This window comes from Branchiostoma lanceolatum, chromosome 5 (assembly GCF_035083965.1).
Source record: "Branchiostoma lanceolatum isolate klBraLanc5 chromosome 5, klBraLanc5.hap2, whole genome shotgun sequence".
Taxonomy (NCBI): Eukaryota; Metazoa; Chordata; class Leptocardii; order Amphioxiformes; family Branchiostomatidae; genus Branchiostoma; species Branchiostoma lanceolatum.
Genome location: NC_089726.1, coordinates 19,382,569 through 19,401,236, shown reverse-complemented (window position 1 = coordinate 19,401,236; position 18,668 = coordinate 19,382,569). Strand labels below are relative to the sequence as shown.

Here is an 18,668-nt window from a genome sequence, read left to right as displayed (position 1 = left end):
TGTGTCTGTGTCTTTATCTGTATCTGCATAGCCGGTATGTAATCGGTCTTCGGCAGAACACACCAGTTTCAGTTTCTGTGTAATATCTGTATTTGTGTTTGTATCTGTATAGCCAGTATAACCGCCCTTCGGCATAACACACCAGCTTCGCAGGCACGCAGCGCAGCAGCAGCTGGTTATATTTCACTGAAAGACCTTGTCACACCAAACCTTCACACATCTAAGTGTAAACGATTCTATCAAGTAATGATGCTCCTACGGTACTTGATAGTAACGAGTTCTACCCTACAACAGTTCTATGGGAAACAAGTTTTTAAACACCTCGTTAGCAGAATTATTCCTTCTCCGCCCAACCCAATGTAGTACGAGATACAAACAAACCAACGAGGATTTCTAACGAGTCTCAGATTATACAAACTATTATGAAAATCTCAAATACCCGAGATCGTTTTATTTCAAAGTTTTCTCACAACAATTGCTGGTTTTGACCTATTAAGTGACAATGCTATGATGCCACGTCTGGTATTGTTAACTAATACACATATTAGTGTGCTATTGGTTGTCTAGATCTAGAGGAAGGTCCGGTATTGGTTGTCTAGAGCAACTTATAACCGAGTAGATCTAGTATTGGTTGTCTAGAGCAACTTATAACCGAGTAGGTCTAGTATTGGTTGTCTAGAGCAACTTATAACCGAGTAGGTCTAGTATTGGTTGTCTAGAGCAACTTATAACCGAGTAGGTCTAGTATTGGTTGTCTAGAGTAGCGACTTATGCCGGGTAGATCGGCCATTTGGTGTGCAAAGTTAACTAGAATGGACCACTATTGATAAATCCCACCGTGAATATGTCTATCTCTATAATTATTATGTATAAAGCAAATCGAAGATGAATTTCACTTTGTCATGGAATTCTCTATTATGATGTGTAACATATTAAGTTATTCATTGACAAGTACAACAGATTTTTAGAGACTCGATGCTACAGACATTTTTGAATATATCTTTAGATGCAACAATCCCACAATGCAAAAATAAGTAAATATATAAAAAAAACGCTTTTTCATTTCAAATGATACCGAAACTCGTGATTAGCCCCACTCGATTGTAACACTATATCTAATACTTACGCATGGTATTAGTAATTATATAGCTATACCTCTATGTTGTACTGTGTTTAATAGTTCTTGTCAAACATTGTACCATGTACAATTGTCGTGCAAAAGAGTTCGTCTAAATGTATAAGGCAGGAATATACAACAAACAAGTCGATTTTAGGACTTGACGCACAACGTAGATATTGCAAGGGTTTTTTATTTATTTTTTATTTATCTATTTCGATTTACCACATTTTGTGGAAGGATTGACATAACAGGTGACTATCACCTTTTCAAGATGTCATCCCAGACCGGACTGTAAGATTTGGACCATCGCACACCGGGGAATGCCCCTTCTCTTTTTCGAAAGGTGTGGTGGGTTCTTTACCGTGCGCTGGGTGTGGCTCTCCCCAAACACGGGACCTCCATTTAACGTCCTATCCGAGGGACGTCCCTAACACCTGAGTGAAGTGAGGAAAGTCGTGTTAAGTGCCTTTCCCAAGGGCACAACGTCGGAGCACAAGTTCGGACATGTCTCTGGGTACAACCCGGGATTAGATCCCGGGTCCCATTGTTTGACAGCCGCACGCTCTACCACTTGCGCCACACGACGCCACTTCTTTTGTGCATTTGTTTTGCACTGATGCAATGTTCTACGCTCCACAGGCCGTGGGTATGGGGGCCACCATACTGGACACTGGAGATAGACTACGACCCCGACTCTGGGGACTTCGTGGGTTACACTTGTGTCGACCTCTGGTTCGCAAACTGGCAGGTAAATATTCAGCCACGCTGATGAAGTAAAAACAACCATGATCTAGGCATAACGCTTTAAAGATTTACAATAGAAATGTAAAAAGATTAAAAATGAAAAGACATGCCTTTTTTTATATCAATGACTATTGCACCACATATCTATCTGTTCGAAGACTACTTTGACATATTTTGAACATAAACCCTTGAATAAATGAAAAACATTGAACTCTTGTCTTTTTCTGTTCAGCTTCTTTGGATCTTCAGCAAAGAGCGTAATATGAGTAAGGGGAGACTGAATGACATTCTGGGAAGGCTGGAAGGATACAGCATTGACGTGAGAAAGCTGGAGTACGTCGGACAGGACAGTTGCCCGGCACTGTCATGAGATCCATGTCCACATTCCATAAATCAATCAATCAATCAATCGATCGATCGATCAGTCAATCAATCAATCGATCACTATATCAATCTATCAACCGATCGATCGATCAATTGATCCAATGAATGAATCAATCAATCGATTAATCAATGAATCAATCGGTCGATCAATCAATCATTCAATTAACAGATTGGTTTTGCAGTTCAACTCCTACAAGGCAATGATATGTCACGATTTAACACAGTAGGGGTGGAAAGGAGTTTTTTTGCTGTGTTTCTTAAGTTCACAGTCAAAATACTGTAGCACAAGAATACATAATTGAGGTCTCCTGATTTAATGGCGGACAGGCACTACTTAAACCGCGAAAATTAAACCACTGTGAATATTTTATTGTGTTTTCAACTGTCAAAGCAAACCCTTCAAAGTTGGAATTGCATCTATATTTTTCTCAGATCGAGCTGAAATTAAATAGCTTTGATAGCTGTGTGTCTAGAAATATGCATGCACATCTAATTGTGGTGTCTACTTGGTAGTCTAAGAAACCAGTAAAGACTAGGGCTCTGTAGAATGTACATGTAATATGTAACTGACAGCCAATGTCTGATGAGACATTTTACCAGTGAGCATGGCAGGCCAGTGTTGTCATTGCTTTTTATTCTTGGTTAGGCACTACAAAGCTGAGTTGTTTATGTGCAAACATACTTTGATTCCTTTTCTACATTTCAAGCATGTCCTGAAGAGTAACTTCAATACTTGGTAAACTGTCATAGCCAGCGAGCCCTCTACTGATATGTGAACACCACGGCATTCAGAAGCAGACTGAGGTCTGGGAGTTTATGTCAGCTGAATTTATTGGGTGGTTTCCTCTTTAACAGTTGTGATATTTATTAGCTCTTGTTATATTGTTATAGCTCATTATGCTGTCTATGTCAAATTCTAGACTGTATAACGCAAACTCCAGCTGTCTGGGGTTTTATGTCCCCTGCCCACGCCGCTTGCTCTGGGGCTGGCCGGTTTATACGGGCGGCCGCTATAAGCACGATTAAATCAGGCTAGTCTAATTCCATTGTACCGTCTTGTCTATGTCAGTAGGGCCACCCTCCTAAAAGCAGGACCCCTATCGCGTGATTCGTTAGCTCCCTCGCGTAGGGGCCCTGCTCTTTAGCCCCGGTAGACACGGATCTGGCGACGTCGCCACCAAAACAGTTTCAGCCAATCAGAGGGTTTGTTAAACCTCATCTGGAGCAAAAGCGCAAAGGACGCTGGGAAGCTATCAACCAATCAGATTACGTCTCACATCGTTACTTTAGGTTCAGAACAAATTAACCGCCAAATTGTGCCAAATAAGGATAGCTCATTAATTATTCATGAGCAACTGTCAGTAACGTCGCCAGAACCGTGTCTACCGGGGCTAAAGAACAGGGCCCCTACGCGAGAAAGCCAACGAATTGAGCGATAGGGGTCCTGCTTTTAGGAGGGTGAGTAGGGCTAGCCTTTTGTAATACTGAAGCCACAGGCTAGTTGGTCAGCCCCGGCTGTGCGTGATGACCAGCTAAACTAATAAATAAATAGAATAAACAGTAGTGACCAACTCTATGAAATAAATAGAAGTCTATAGAAATATGTTTCAGCTCCAGATCTTTGTAGATGTCATTTGACTTAGTAACCTATTAACTAACAGGACATTAACCTACTAACTTACTTACTTTTTGCGAAAGTTAAAAGGACAAAATTCTAGCAGAGGCATCACACCCACAGTCAGAAATGCAAAGAAGACGTACATATTAAAGTAGCCGAAGAAATCGGTAAGACTTCCGGCGACTGTCATGAACAAAAGTTTCCCCATGACTTCGAAGGTGGCAAGAGAGGTGTAGTGACTGCCTTGGATGGTAGGGGGAGCTTGTTGGGAGCAGTGCATCATGGTTGTGAAGGTTGCTGTGGTGATGACCCCGCCCACCAGTTGTAACAGGCACAAAGAGGCCACTGCAAAACCTGTAAAAAAAAAAAAGTCACTTCTTGTGTATAAAATTGCACAAGTTGAGAAATACCTTTGGTCTAGAGGATATCAGATGTGGGGTACCATCAAATTTATGTACCCTAAATTCAGAAAAGCAGCAGCTACATTACTCTCCAAGCAGAGGAGGCCGGTTCCGGAAGGTTTTTAACGTTTTTGACGCCTAAAAACACATCAAAAACCTGCCGGAACACCTCCTCTGCTTGGAGAGTACAGCTACATGCTGAAAGCAGCATTGCATGCGTGTAGCGCACGAAACCTGGAAGTTTAACAGTTATGATTGCTGGCTGTTTCGCAGGTTTCGTGAGGGAGGTCAGGGGTCAAACATTTACGATTTTTTATGACCTGAAGGACAGCTTAAGTTAAGGGTTAACAAAAGCATGTGTAATGGAACCTTAGGTCATAACAATTATTCCTACATGCTGACCACCTGGCTTAGTAACCATTGCCTACGAGTTGGATTCCAAGAAGCCTACACCTGGGATGATCAATCTACTTGGTATGCAGGTGCCACTGTTATCATTCTAACCCTTACTGAAATGTGACAGGTCATCAATCCTGTACAAGTACAGTCACTCACATTTAATAGGGACACAAACATCAATTAAAAAGGCCATATTTGTATTTCTGAAGCCACAAACAAAATTTGGGTTTATTTATTTATTTCAGCTTTCAGTCAAAATTGCATTATTAAAGAGCTGACATTCACATTGTTTATTTTTGGTCATGTTGTCGGATTTAAGTTCAGGTTACTTATAGGTATACTGAAAGTATTATTATAGCGATTACAACCTGTATATGTGTCCACCTCCACATATGAACCACCTGGCCAATGTGACCACTTTTTGGTGGTCCCTTACATAATTTTCATCATTGACACAAGCATACAGAATCCTGTCTATAGTGACCACCTGTCCACATAGACTAGATTTGATCAGTGCCATGAGTGGCCTTCTAGGGCTATTTGGACTGTATAGTATAGAATACAACACGGTGTATTCCATATCACCCAAATTACTGGCCGTCAGGCGATCCGACCCGCGGGAGGGATGGGACGGAGGGTGATGCAGAATACACCGTGTTGTATTTCATTTATGTCATTAAACGTTAAACCGGATAGTGAGTGAGTGAGTGAGTGAGTGAGTGAGTGAGTGAGTGAGTGAGTGAGTGAGTGAGTGACTGACTGATTGACTGAGTGACTGATTGTCATACCCACCATAAAACACACATTTCAATGAGAAATGTGCCATAAGTTGAGAGAGTCTTGTCTTGACTATTTCTTAACAAAACCATGAGTGATTATAACCAAGGGTCATAACAATTATTCCTACATGCTTGGCTGACCACCTGCCTATTAGTTGCCTACAAGTTGGATTCCAAGAAGACCACACCTTGGATAATCAATTGGCCTTTTTGGCTCACTGCAACATTTTGATTTCTTGGACAAAATTTTATACCAAGTTTATTTAAAGGCACCCAGAGCATTTTATGAGGCTTACAAACTGGAAATATTCTAGTTGATGTAATCTTTATGAAATTGACACTCAATGCCACTGTTCACCACATTTGCGTTCGGATTTCTTATCAAAAGTGCTCAAAAGCGGCACAAAAATAAGCTACATGGTGATCTTTTAGTTTCACGCGCCTAGTGTAAATAGACCGATACCATAGCCCCACCCACCTCCGTCAAAACGTAGAAATGCAAAATCAAAACATAAAAATGCAACTATTTGACAGACATGCAGTAACTCTCTCATTGGTCAAACCGCTAATTGTGATGGACAGCTAGGATCAGTCTATTAGGGCTTGGATTTTTTATCAGTTCTCACCACACAATGACATTGTATCTTTGCTCCTTTGATGTCGATATGTAAAGGTATAATGTTATTGAAACTTACTATGTGTAGGAATGAGTACTAGATATTTGAGTTTTTTTATTCAAGTTTCAAGCCTCATAAAATGCTCTGGATGCCTTTAAAAACAGACTGATTTTTCCCCACATACCATATGAAAACAACGACTCCTGTGTGCTCCCCTCCCAAATAACTGCCATCTGTAGCATTATGGGTAACAGTCGCAACTTGAAGGTCAAGTGAAGAAGGTCAAGAGGTGTTCTGAAACATAAGAAAATTCATTTTCAAAACCTAATTAACAAAGAAATAACACCATTAAAAATGCATTTCAAAATATGTCCAACTTTTTTTCCTTGAAGTTGAGAGAAAGATCTTTATCAGAATTGAATCAGCAGGTAATTAACAGAATTGACTTTTTGTCAAGTCAAAATACAAGACTGGATACAACATGTACTAGACAAGTACATTACACTCACACATTGCTGATTCAATTCTGACTGTTGTTGCAAGGTAATTCCTATTCTAGCTGTCCTCTCCTTTGATCTCCTTTGTTGCATAACACCTGAGTCTGACTGGGGCCTTATTTCCTTTGAAATTCAAGCTTTTGGCCTGTTACTTTGGAAACAGTGTTAAAGTTTAAGTTAACGTCTTCCCCGCACCAGACGGTGCATAAGGCCATGCGCCCCATCTCCGTTTCGGCAGCCCTGGGCCACACAACTTTGTGCAAGTCACTTAACAGCAGGGGGCTAGTCCACTGGTAGTGGTGTGTGTTTAACTACCATACTCTTTCCCAAATGCTGAGTGCTAAGCAGAGAAAGCAGTATGTACCATTTTTAGAGTCTTTGGTATGACCCGGCAAGGGGTTCGAACTCACAGCCTACTGTATGCAAGGCGAACACTCTACTCACTTGGCCACTCACCGGTTGAAAGCAAATTGTAACAGGGGCTAAAACTTCCAAAAATGCATGTTCAAATTCTGTTATCATGCTACTACAGATCAGAGGACCATGTAACTCGGAGTCTGTGTAGCTCACAAGGCTTTCTACATTTTACGTGAATATTCAAAAGCCAATCGTTTTTCTATTAAATGGGTGCCAGACTATTCTGCAGGGCAGCGATCGGAGGTGCGTATCAGGGCAAGATGAGGACGGATACCAGGCTACATCTCGCGCAAGTTAGACGTACATCCAGTCAATGTTATGGTTTAATTAGTGGTTAGCGGCCTTGACTCTGGAACTAGAAGCCACGAGTTTGATTCCGGCTGCATCGCTCACCTGACATGCACAGAAAGGGTCGCAGTCCTTAGGACGGGACTTAAAACCATGGTCCACTGTTCATTGTGCTTGTCGAAAAGAGCTTGGGGAATTTCCCCGGTACAATGAACCTGTAAATACTGTATGTAGCGTCTGTCTTCTCTCTCACGACCAGTGGAAGAATAGCTCTTCGGTGAGCTAAACTGGATCGAGATCACTTTCCTTTACTTTTTTAATTAAACGTATGTCAAACCCTTGCAAGACGGAACAAGAAATAATGAAAGAACATAATGCACACTTCCCTTTTGGATTGACCAATAGCCCTCGTCCTTACATACCTGTAGGAATGTCCAGTCAGTAGCCATCCCCCCAGGAGCGAACCAACGATGGACAGTCCCTGGCCGACCACCCCTGTCCACATCCCCACTGCTCCCTTGGGAATACCTTGGTCCACCAGGTACAGAGGGAACATCCCATTGGCACCTTGTTCACCTGTGGAAAAGAAACATATGTCCTTTAAGAATCTTGAAGAGGTGTTAATTACCTTGGCCAAGAAGGTTATGTTCTTGGTGCTGTTTGTGTGTCTGTCTGTCTGTCTGTCTGTTTGTTGGACAGAATAACTCGAGAAGCTGTGGATGAATCCTTATGAATATTACATTTCATCATCCTCGTTATGAGGTGCAGCAGGCGAAGTTCATTCTCCAGAACTGCTTGTCATGCATTGCTGAGAGAAGTTTGCAATTGTGTCCTTCAAAGTTAGTTTCTGTTTGTGGGTATGGGTTGGGAAAACGAAGGTCAAGTTCAATATTGGGCCTCCTAACAGCTTTCTACAGCACTGCAGCGGAGCTTCAGGTTTTGATATCTTGCGTTCCGTACATACTATGGTCATGATTATTGAATGATGAATAGCTATTGTTGAAAATAAAATCACCTATTTGCATAACACAAATTGGTGATTTTATTGTAATACTCTTACTACTACCACATGTAGTACAGACAATATCATATTACTAAAACATTTTACTAGTTGTACTATGAATTTCAAAGCACAATGTAGCAGCATATAACACATACCTAACTTGTACAGCAGACAGTACACAATCATCCATGCTGTCCCCGGGCTCCTCCATACTGCTAACATCCACCAATCCTCTTCTCTTCCTGTTCTTTTCCTCTCTCCATCTGTACTTATGGCATTTCTGTCTCTCAAGTCATCATTTCTGTGCCAATCAGCTCCTTCTGTTTTCTTGATCGCTTCCTTATGATCGTGTTCACGACTTGTGAGGATGTATCCGTTTTTGTTTGGTTCAAGTTCATTTTCTGTTCCACTTTTAAGTTTTTGGTCCCTGCTAGTCTTATGTTTCCTGAGGTATGTATTCTGAAGTTGGGACAGTTGTAACACTAATACTATCGTACCAAAGTAGGTTACGCTAAGGACAAGAAACAAGTGATGCCAGGTTACGTAGTCACTCAGCCACACGAGTCCGCCTCCTCCAACGATCGCCCCGAGCTTGTAACCTACGACCTGCGCCGTGTTCCCCTTCCCGAGCTCGTCCGCGCTCAGTATCGCCACCGCCATCCCGTCCACCGCGATGTCTTGCGTGGAGGCGAAAAAGTTCATGAAGAATACGACCACGCACAGACTCAGGAAGTGTTCTTCGTCGATCGCGGCTCCGGCAAGACTCGCGAACATCAACCCTGCCATGCTGACAAGCAGCCATGTTTGTTTGCTGCTGTAGCGATCAAGGAGAGGCGCCCAAACGATCTTCAGTAGCCATGGCAACAGGAGAAGTTTGATGAGACCAAGGTTGGTAAGAGAGACGCTCTTGGCGCGTAGGTAGATCGGTAGAAAGCGTGCCTGGATACCGTACGGGAGGCCCTGTACGAAGTAGAGAGTGGTGAGGATGGGGATGTTGGAATGAGTGAAAGAATGAATGTAGGAGTAGAGGGTCGCCATGCTTGACCTGTTGTCTGTTACCTTCTTGTCAGCTCCATAGTTTTTTGAGATCTATAAGATTCAAAAGAAAAAGGAAATATTAGTACGACAACTCATTGCATCTTTAACCTTCATCAAGCTAACCTCTCAGCATGATTAACCTTTTTACTACCAAGGTACTAGTACTAGTACTGCTTTTTGGTACCAAATTTGTATTACTTAAAAGGAAGGCAGCTAGAATACTAAGGAATTAGTGGCACTTTCTTATTTCAAGACCCTCAATAATGTAGAATAATTCTTTCATAAAATTCTGGCCATTACACCTAAATATTCTGTAGAAGTATATTATGTGAGATTAAAACACATATGCGTGTTGAGCTATTGAAAAAAAAGAATATCAACGTGCATTAAAAAAACAAACGCATGTGACAAAACAGTGACAAAGAGAGAAAAATTGTCTGCATGCCAACTTTGATGTTTTACAGCCAGCTGACAGTCAAATTGATTGTCAATATTCCGTAATATTTAATACGTAAGGTTTTTACATAATAATGATATTGTAAAAACCATACAAAAATATGTGACTACGAACAAAGCCACGAATTAATACAGAATGGGAAATTGAAAGTAAATGTGGTTTTCGCAGTCAAAATTCCAGACAAACTGTTTCCAAAACTTGCCATATGTTAACTTCAGCTTCCACATACAAATTTGTATATAGGTATGGACACGTGTGACATAAACTCATGTTTCTACATCGTTTTCAGAAATGAACAGAATCCAAACAGTCTCTAACTATTTGGTTACTTGTTTTTCACTTAGAAACAGCCTCAGTGTTCGTTTTAAACCTCTACAAAATGCAGAAAGATAACAAACCGGCTAGACAACAGATTATTGTCGTCTGCACGCCGCCATGTTGGATTTCACCCACAATCCTTTGTGACCAGGTGTGCATTTGGATCATACCATTCAGATCGGGATTTAAATCCCCTGTTTCTTTGTTTGTATGTTTACTACGGGTTATTTATTACAAATACAAACAACGTCAATATCTTAACGTCATGTAAACTTACGAGTTTTTATGTTTTCTACGACTCGAGAAGGAAATTATTTACTTTACTTACTTAATTAAGTAATTCATTTAAAAATCACAAATTAAGGCATCGTCCAGGAAAAGGGCGTGACACGTCACAGGACAGGTAATGTTTGGATGAGCTTACCTGTCAACGCACAAAACAACATGTTCAACGGCTAATGATCCGTTACTCATTACCAAATATGGTGGGACTTTAAACATTATGATTCGCTAATGAAATCAGCTAGGTGACTGTATGCAAATCGGCTACGTCTTTTTTTAGTGCCAGACAACTTTGGATATTGGCAGTTTGAATCAGATTTTTGGACTCGTCACATTGTTGTGCCCCCCTCCCCTCGGATATACCAGTGTTCACAGTTAACTACCGCGGTGACAGCTGTTTATTTGTTGACGGATAAAAAAAGTCGATAGGGCCGACACGTAGACCAACCGTCCAACATGGCAGCTTGCGAGCTTCTGAGTTCTAGCTCATCTCAGTACAGCGCAATGGGGAAATTCAGAATCCAGGTAAGAGAACTGATTTAATTGTTACGCATTTGATTAGTACTTTCCCTTGGTCTATTTGCTTTCGTTGTGACCTTTTATCTGTAGAAATGCAGTATAGACGTACTTTTCGAGTGAAAGTTGTCTGTAAATTCTCTCTATTTTTGTTGTAAAAATGCACTGGTCGCGATTTGACAGACAATTTGCTGAGCTGAGATTGACATTGGCAGTTTCTATTTCAGGTTATTTATTCGTCGCAGTGATTCAAACTAGTTAGATACTGAACGATTACTGTAAAGCCGCTTATGGCATTAAAGGGCATGATATTTTTTTCTGGATACTCTTTTGTATTTCTAACCTTTACTGGGTGTTTTAAATCTCGGCCAGAACATATTTCGCTACTGAATAAGCATTCTACACTGGGTGTGGTCACCAATAAGCAAGTAGAGTGGAACGGTATCAGTCTGAAAGACACCTCCCATTAAGAAAACAAACATAATCGCTAAACTTTAAAAAAATACAGAAAGAACAAAACAGTGGTTTATTTGAAAGTGAAAGAAAACAGCTTAGTATTTTCAATAGTGTGGCAAATATCGCCTTTCTATAACACGCTGTTCAATATTCTACAATAAGACGATTCTGTATTTTGTTGTCTGTCATTTCATTATCATTTGCTGTTATTAACTATGATCATAACGTCGTATAACCTAAAACGAGCTTTGTGCATATGTGAGCTATCTGACCTAACTCACTTAACATTAGATGTAACACTAAGTAATTGCGTGAAGCAATACAGTGTGCTACAGTCTGGTATAATCCACAGCAAAAGTACATAAACATATTATAACCAGACTATTCTAAAACATTGCACGGTCCTTGCTTTGAATTTTATTCTCTAAGGCTCCTAGGATGTCTTATTTTCCTTACCTTGAAGCAGACCGAAAATACTACCAATGGCAAGCTATCGAGAGTGCTCTACAAACAGTTCTTTTATTATGTATAACGTATGAGTGCTTCTTGCAATCGTTTAACCAAGGAGGTAACCAAGTCTTTTGTTTTCATTTTTAGGGATCCCCTGTCATCAATTTGTCGGAGATAGTATCATCTTCCTCAAACGTCAACAACAACATAGACGACACAACTGTAAACAAACAACCTCCAGAGAGCCCGATACAAGTCACCGAGGAACAGAAGCTCGTGTGGCTCGGGGCTGCTAAGGAGGCGGCCCGCCTGGCTGGGAAAGAAGTCCGGTCCGCTTTCTACAGGGAGAAGACGGTGACTATGAAGTCTTCACCCGCCGACTTGGTCACAGAGACGGACCAAAACGTCGAGAAGATGGTGTTCTCTTTCTTCAGGAGAAAGTTTCCGACGCACAGGTAAAGACCGAATTTCACAAGTAATGTTAACGCTTCATGTAACTTGTATTCGAACACAGTGTTGGGCTGTGTACCTAAACTAAAATTCAGGTACAGGTACAGCGGTTTAGGTACAGGTCCGAACCTGTACATGTACCTAAACAAGTTTGGTCCATCAGTCTGTAAGTTAAACACGTAGCCAACTGTATTTTTTAGCGGTAAATTGTCATCTTTGTATGAGGATTTATATGTACTACCTCAAAACAAGTCTATTTGCAAGTTTTCTTCATTTTCAACTGTGAGGTTATCAAAATTGTCATCTCTATCAAGCAATTTACCTACCTTTAGTCTAAAAAATTGTGTCTGCTAGCGTTTTAGTTTGTTTAGGTACAGGTACAGGTACAGTAGATGTTCAGGTTCGGACCTGTACCTGAACAATTTTACAGGTACAGGTTAAGTACACAGTTCTAACGCAGTGACCAGTTTTTTAACGTAAATATTGCAGCTATATAGTCAAACATGTCTAGTAGTGACCACCTAAGGTACTTTAAGAAAACGGTCACATTAGACAGGTGGTCATTGAAAACAGGATTCTTAATTCTTGGATCAAAGGAAACAAGAATAGTCTAAGGGGCCACAAAAAGGGAACACAATAATAGTCTTAATCCAGAGGGGGTCATAGGTAAAAGTATGGCTATATACAACATATAACGGTAAACGTTGAATAACGAATTTAGTTTTAATTGAATTTGAATTGTTTCAAACACTCTGTGTAGTCTCTGACTGGGGATAAACTTGGAGGCATCAAAATTAAAATTTACCAAGGACAGACGTCAACAACTAAACCGAGTGGTTGACTTGTGAACTGTGAATTCGGGACTGGAAAATTCCGTCGCTTGTTGTAACATGACATCTGATTGGTCGAATCAAGGACATTATTCTTATATACTGTCCTTAGTCGAATATCTTTTGCCTTGATTTGGCACACGACAGAACGCTTTTAAGTCTAAAGTGCAAAAACGGAAAACCTTTAGAGTATTTCGACACAAATGAGTGGCCACAATGCCTTTTAAAGGCTTAGAGGTATCCATGCCCCGTGGCAACACGTTACATAGCAACAAACGGCTTGTCCATGCGTCTGTCACGCAGTAATCACATGGAACCTGTCTGATAACACGCGCTGTTCACGTGAAAAGTAGTTTATACCTCCTTTCCACGAAGGCAACGCAACCCGGTTAAAGACCCAAGTAAAACTTTATAAATACAGGATAATCATAAATGTAAACTATGGGCTTCAGTATGCGCCTGGCAGCCGTACAGTGCACATCAGTGGAGGCCTGGCTAAGAAAGTTTACCATGTACAAGTTACTCTTCAAGTCATGTTTGAAATCTATAGACAACAGATAAGAATTTGTAGTATGGCTACACATAAAGAAGTTAGCTTGAAGGACATTTAGCCAAGAAATAAAGTAATGACAACACTGGCTTGCGATTTAGTTTGAGACATTGGCTAGCAGTTACATGAACAGAGCCCCAGTCTAATTGCTGGTTTACTCCAACAAGTAGATGCAAAAATCCCAAAAAGTCATATTTCTAGACACACCAAGGCTAATGTGGGGAAGACATTGGAAATCTAGATCCATTTAGATACTCTGACACAACATTGACAGGGTTGATTTGAAAGTTTGAACATTTGAACGAGTTTGGTTTCCCCAAAACTGAAAGTTGTAGATAGTATTGTCTTGATTATCCAAGGGATATTATCTGATTGAAACTTCCTTGGATTATGTGACTTTTTATAGATATCTGAGTCGATTTGTAAGGTTTGAAAACCAGTACAGAAAAATTTTGAATTCTCTGACAGTTATCATGGTAATCTGACCTTGCTATTGTTCAAGGCTGGCAGTTCTAGGCTTTTCAATCACACTTTTGCGTGAGGAATAGAAGAACTCTGCCAAGTTACTTAATGGTGTAGCAAATACGAAGAAGGCATCTTTCTGCCTGAAAATTCAATTAGATAAGAAGATTTTTGTCTCAAGGAATGCATGTTTTGGTCAAATATAGGATGGGTGTGGCAAACCAAGACGGTTGTAGAATGTGCCAAAAAAACGTAGCCTGTCGTTTGCTGACAAGTTGTATCATCAACTGCACAGAAATTGAAAACATTAGAGAATACTTCCAGGCCTTTTTATATACAATAGAAATGATTATCGATTAGATGTTACTTGCTGTATGCCGAATATGGCGACAAAAGAAACTACATACTTGTTTTCTTGCAATATGGCAAAAGTCATTTATAATACCCAGGCATAAGTGACATAAGAATTTCCCAATCTAGAAAGATCTGTAAAAAAAAAGAAGAAAATTGCATGACAGATAGGCCATGTTGATTTGATTATATGGATGACACCCGCGCGCACATCAATTTTCACACATTTTCAAAAATAAATAAAAAGTTTTCTACTATACTGTAAATCGTGCAAAGCAGCTACAAAATGAGCAAATATACGCCGTAAGTTGCAAAAAGATATTTCGGAAAACGGATACTAATGTCGTAGAATACCAAAGTCAAAGAAGAAGATGCGAATGAACTAAAATGAAGAATCCATTAATTGGTATACCATTCTCTGTGTGTTTAGTCATTTGTTCAACCTTGTTGACCACGTAAATTTCATAATGAAGTCAATTTTTTTTGGCCAAGCTTTTTTTATTCGCACGCTCGCATCAGTTTTGGAGTTCCCAGAGGATGTCATCCATATAATCAAATCAACATGGCCTTATCAAATAACTTAATGACAAACTAGCTTCGACAAACATAAAGTTATTTGCCATTGAAAAATGATAAAAACTTCCACAAAACCATACGTGCATTTACAGCTTATCACTTGCTAAATCACAGGTTCATCGGTGAAGAGACGACAGCAGCCGGTGTTCCGATCGAATTGACCGACGAGCCCACCTGGATCATCGACCCTATCGACGGCACCAACAACTTCGTCCACAGCTTCCCCTTCGTGGCCGTCGCCATTGCCCTCTCCGTCAACAAAGAGATAGAAGTAGCGGTGACGTATAACGCCATTCTTGACGTCATGTACGCCGCCGGGCGAGGGATGGGGGCGTACCGAGACGGCAAACGCATCTCCGTCAGCGGCGCAACCGACATAAAAGAATCTCTCGTCGTCACGACCGCCAAGAGTCTTCTGACTCCGACAAAGATGGAAGACACGTTCCACAACCTGCGCTCCTTGCTGGAGCGGGGCCGAGGGATCAGGAACCTCGGGACGGCAGCCCTGAACATGTGCCAGATCGCCGAGGGCGCGGCCGAGGTCTACTTCGAGTTTGGGATCCACTGTTGGGACATGGCGTCCGGGGCACTCATCATTAGAGAGGCCGGGGGAGTGGTCTTGGACACGGCAGGTACGCTACGTCGTCTTTTTGTTTGTTTGTTTGTTTGTTTGTGTGTGTGTTTTATTAAGATGAAACGGAGATGGGTGTCGCCCTATACACTGGAATGTCTGCGAAGGATTTTAACTAAAATTCAAAAGAAATGTGACGGATGTATCTGAAACCATCCGACGTATCTAGTTTTATTTGACATTTTCTTTATCATTGATGTATGAGTATCAAACATCCAGAATTTCATACTTCAGACTTTGTATATAGCTAGTTTCTCCAAGGAAGTTAAATACACGTGTATTTAACCTCCTTGGTTTCTCGGATTACTAATTTTCTAGAGTGTCAAGCCGTGGAGTACTTACTGCATCATGTTATAATCAACTTAATTTTTCTTCAATAGGCGGACCGTTCAACCTAATGGGACGGTGCATGTTGGCGGCCTCCAGTATGGACCTTGCGCAGACGGTCGCCTCTGGACTGAGGCACGACCACAAGAAGCCAGACACCGTAGAACCGGTCTATCTTAGATCTACCAAAGACTGAGAGCACAAGAGTGAATCCGACGTTTTGTAAACGCCAATCAGTATGACTGAATACGGCACTGTCAAATTCGTCGTATAGGCCTTTGTACAATTTTGATGTCGTAGAATTTCAAAGCAGGCTGCGACACGCATAACTGCCGACAACGATCTAAGATATACTGTAAATGCAGAAATGTTCGCGGGGATTTAATTTCGCTGTAGGGAGAGAAAATGGAGTAGTATTCGCGGTGGTTTTGAGTTCGCGTTTGAAACAATAGTAGCGCTACAGTCACACAATGGAACGGCTTTTCGGCGCGGTGATTTCAAGTTCGCGGTAAAGCGTTCACCTCGAAAACTGCAAACATAAAACCACCGCGAACATTTTTGTATTTACAGTAGTATTTTTGGTAACAAGACAGATGAATGTTGTACGGAACACGCACGACTGTCCCAAGACAAGTCGCACGACTGTCGCACGACTGTCCCAAGACTATCCTACGACGTGATTGGGACCATACTTGTTAAAACGAGAGATACAGAAACTATTACTCTATCTGAGATAGATACTTTGAAACTTGTGTATATACAGATATCGTATACGCTTCCTACAAGTGTAAATACAGTTGAAACTGTAAAAATCAGGAGGGGCTGACGCGAGTAGGAATTTCTAGTAAATATGTCTTCGCAAAATATTGCAAAAGAGATTTATTGATATCTATATTTAGATAGCTACGTTGTAGTTTGACTGTACACAGCCAAGTTTTGAACTGTTCAAAGCCAGTAACATTGTCGTATCTAGATACGCTTTGTGGTACAAACTTTGTACCTTAATATATGTGATGTCAGCCAGTATTAAGATAAACGTATACGCTTCCTTATATTATTGTATATGTTGCAATAAGCCACGTAAGTAATAAAATCTAACACTTCATTCTACCCCCCCAAAAAAAGATAATAAAAAAAACGCACACACAATACACAGAAATAATATAGTGTTGCTCACAAAGCATGCGTGTTTGAAATGCAATAAGCGAGAATTTATTCGGTTGCTGTGGATCAAATCATGAAATGGAAAATTTCATCTATATGCTTATAAACGTTATTTCATTCGACATAGCAAAAATACCAATTTGAAGTGGCGTTTTGCTTTCAGTGCAGTAGGTCACAGTAACTATATACATTCATTGCGAATAAAAAGTTATGTATACATTATGAAATGCAAAGAGTACGTATATATATGTATATCTACATATGAATCGTTTTGAACGATGTTATACATAAAATGAGGCCTACTAAATATCAATATGATATTGTTACTGTTACACTAGAACAATAAAGGATTATCCAAAACTGATATGATCTGCGTGTTGTTCTTGTAGTCCTCTTCATGAAGTATTGCTTAATATTTTTTCCACAATCAATTTAGAAAGTTTTGACCGCCCATGACGGTGACAAAATACCAGAAGGCTCTTTGCCATTCCGACATTTAAACGTTTAGGGGTCTCTTAGGCCACACCAACTTGATTTTATGGATGACATCCTCTGGAGACCCCAAAACTAATGCGCGCGGGCGAAAAAAAGAAAAATCCAGCAAAAAAAAAATGCTGCTAAACGACAGGGCTACTAGTACTAGTACAAAGCTGGTATTGCGAATTGAACCACAGAACACAGTTTGTTTGTAGGAGGTACATATAGGTTGTCTTGTTCATCATAGCAGACTATTAGAAGGTATTTGGCTCCGAGGACTGTGGATGATATATGACTGTGATGAGAATACTCATATACACCCATAAGGGCAGTTTCAACATACATGGCATTGAACTCCATATTAAGCATTCCATGGTTTACGCTCACAAATCCCTCTGCCAATCCCTCAATTCCTCTCCCATGTCTCTCATTATTGCAAAAAAACGTGTGAGAGCCACTCTGGATAGGTCGTGTTTGAAATTGTCTTGGCGATACTCGCTGCATCGCCGCCGCGATCCTCTCATACAACTGTGCAAACGCAAAATCCCCCTAGCCAACATCGATGGCATACCAATCCACATACGCCCCCAGTTTTCCGATAAGCCGGCACAATGCTAGCCTTTTGCGGCAATCTAAATCGGCAAGTTCCGGAGTTCTGTGTAGCCTTGGAGGAGGTGAATTTTTTTATATTTTTTTTACAACAGGCGAAAATCAATGCGCGCGCGGATGTCATCCATAAGATTAACTTGGTGTGGCCTTACTAAAGAGTGAAAAGTCGGGTTAAAAAAGCAGGTGTTGTTATGAGGTGTTAGCCTCCGTTGCAGACTCCTTACGACTGTTTTCTTTTTCAAATTACCGTTTTCTTATTAAATTTTTGTTCTTATTGCTGGTCGAGAGGGAATCTGCGTTCAATCCTTCTCGGCCAGAAATAAGAAATGATAAGAACACGTTAACTTGAATAAGAAAACAACCGGAAGGAGTCTGTAACGGAGGTTATGGGGTTTGTCATTTAGGGTCAGTATATCTGTGCTGAAAAACCGGTATAACCGCCTATTGACGTAACACA

At 40.7% G+C, this 18,668-nt stretch overlaps 2 protein-coding genes across 2 annotated transcripts; one reads left to right on the top strand and one right to left on the bottom strand.

Moving 5' to 3' along the window:
* Nucleotides 1–3,817: 3,817 nt before the first annotated feature.
* Nucleotides 3,818–10,244, bottom strand: LOC136435611 (major facilitator superfamily domain-containing protein 3-like). The gene is made up of 5 exons (XM_066429232.1): nt 10,161–10,244; nt 8,423–9,356; nt 7,687–7,840; nt 6,247–6,356; nt 3,818–4,220 (listed from the first exon to the last, which is right to left on the bottom strand). The coding sequence occupies exons 2-5, from the start codon at nt 9,303–9,305 to the stop codon at nt 3,931–3,933; spliced, it is 1,437 nt and encodes a 478-aa protein (XP_066285329.1). The 5' UTR covers nt 9,306–9,356; nt 10,161–10,244; the 3' UTR covers nt 3,818–3,930.
* Nucleotides 10,245–10,466: 222 nt separating this feature from the next.
* On the top strand, nt 10,467–17,489 carry LOC136435609 (inositol monophosphatase 1-like). The gene is made up of 4 exons (XM_066429231.1): nt 10,467–10,887; nt 11,932–12,239; nt 15,118–15,635; nt 16,015–17,489. Exons 1-4 carry the CDS (start codon nt 10,819–10,821, stop codon nt 16,155–16,157), a joined length of 1,038 nt encoding a protein of 345 aa, XP_066285328.1. The 5' UTR covers nt 10,467–10,818; the 3' UTR covers nt 16,158–17,489.
* Nucleotides 17,490–18,668: the final 1,179 nt, after the last annotated feature.

What these genes read in the sequence shown, in the direction of transcription:
- LOC136435611 (XM_066429232.1), bottom strand. Translation starts at nt 9,305, where the DNA reads ATGGCGACCCTCTACTCCTACATTCATTCTTTCACTCATTCCAACATC. An exon ending in CTGTCTGCTGTACAAGTTAG is followed by an intron (nt 7,841 to 8,422) that starts GTATGTGTTATA and finishes TCTTTTCCACAG; the next exon opens with GTGAACAAGGTGCCAATGGG. An exon ending in GGAGTCGTTGTTTTCATATG is followed by an intron (nt 4,221 to 6,246) that starts GTATGTGGGGAA and finishes TTTTTTTTACAG; the next exon opens with GTTTTGCAGTGGCCTCTTTG.
- LOC136435609 (XM_066429231.1), top strand. Translation starts at nt 10,819, where the DNA reads ATGGCAGCTTGCGAGCTTCTGAGTTCTAGCTCATCTCAGTACAGCGCA. An exon ending in AGAAAGTTTCCGACGCACAG is followed by an intron (nt 12,240 to 15,117) that starts GTAAAGACCGAA and finishes GCTAAATCACAG; the next exon opens with GTTCATCGGTGAAGAGACGA. An exon ending in AGTGGTCTTGGACACGGCAG is followed by an intron (nt 15,636 to 16,014) that starts GTACGCTACGTC and finishes TTTCTTCAATAG; the next exon opens with GCGGACCGTTCAACCTAATG.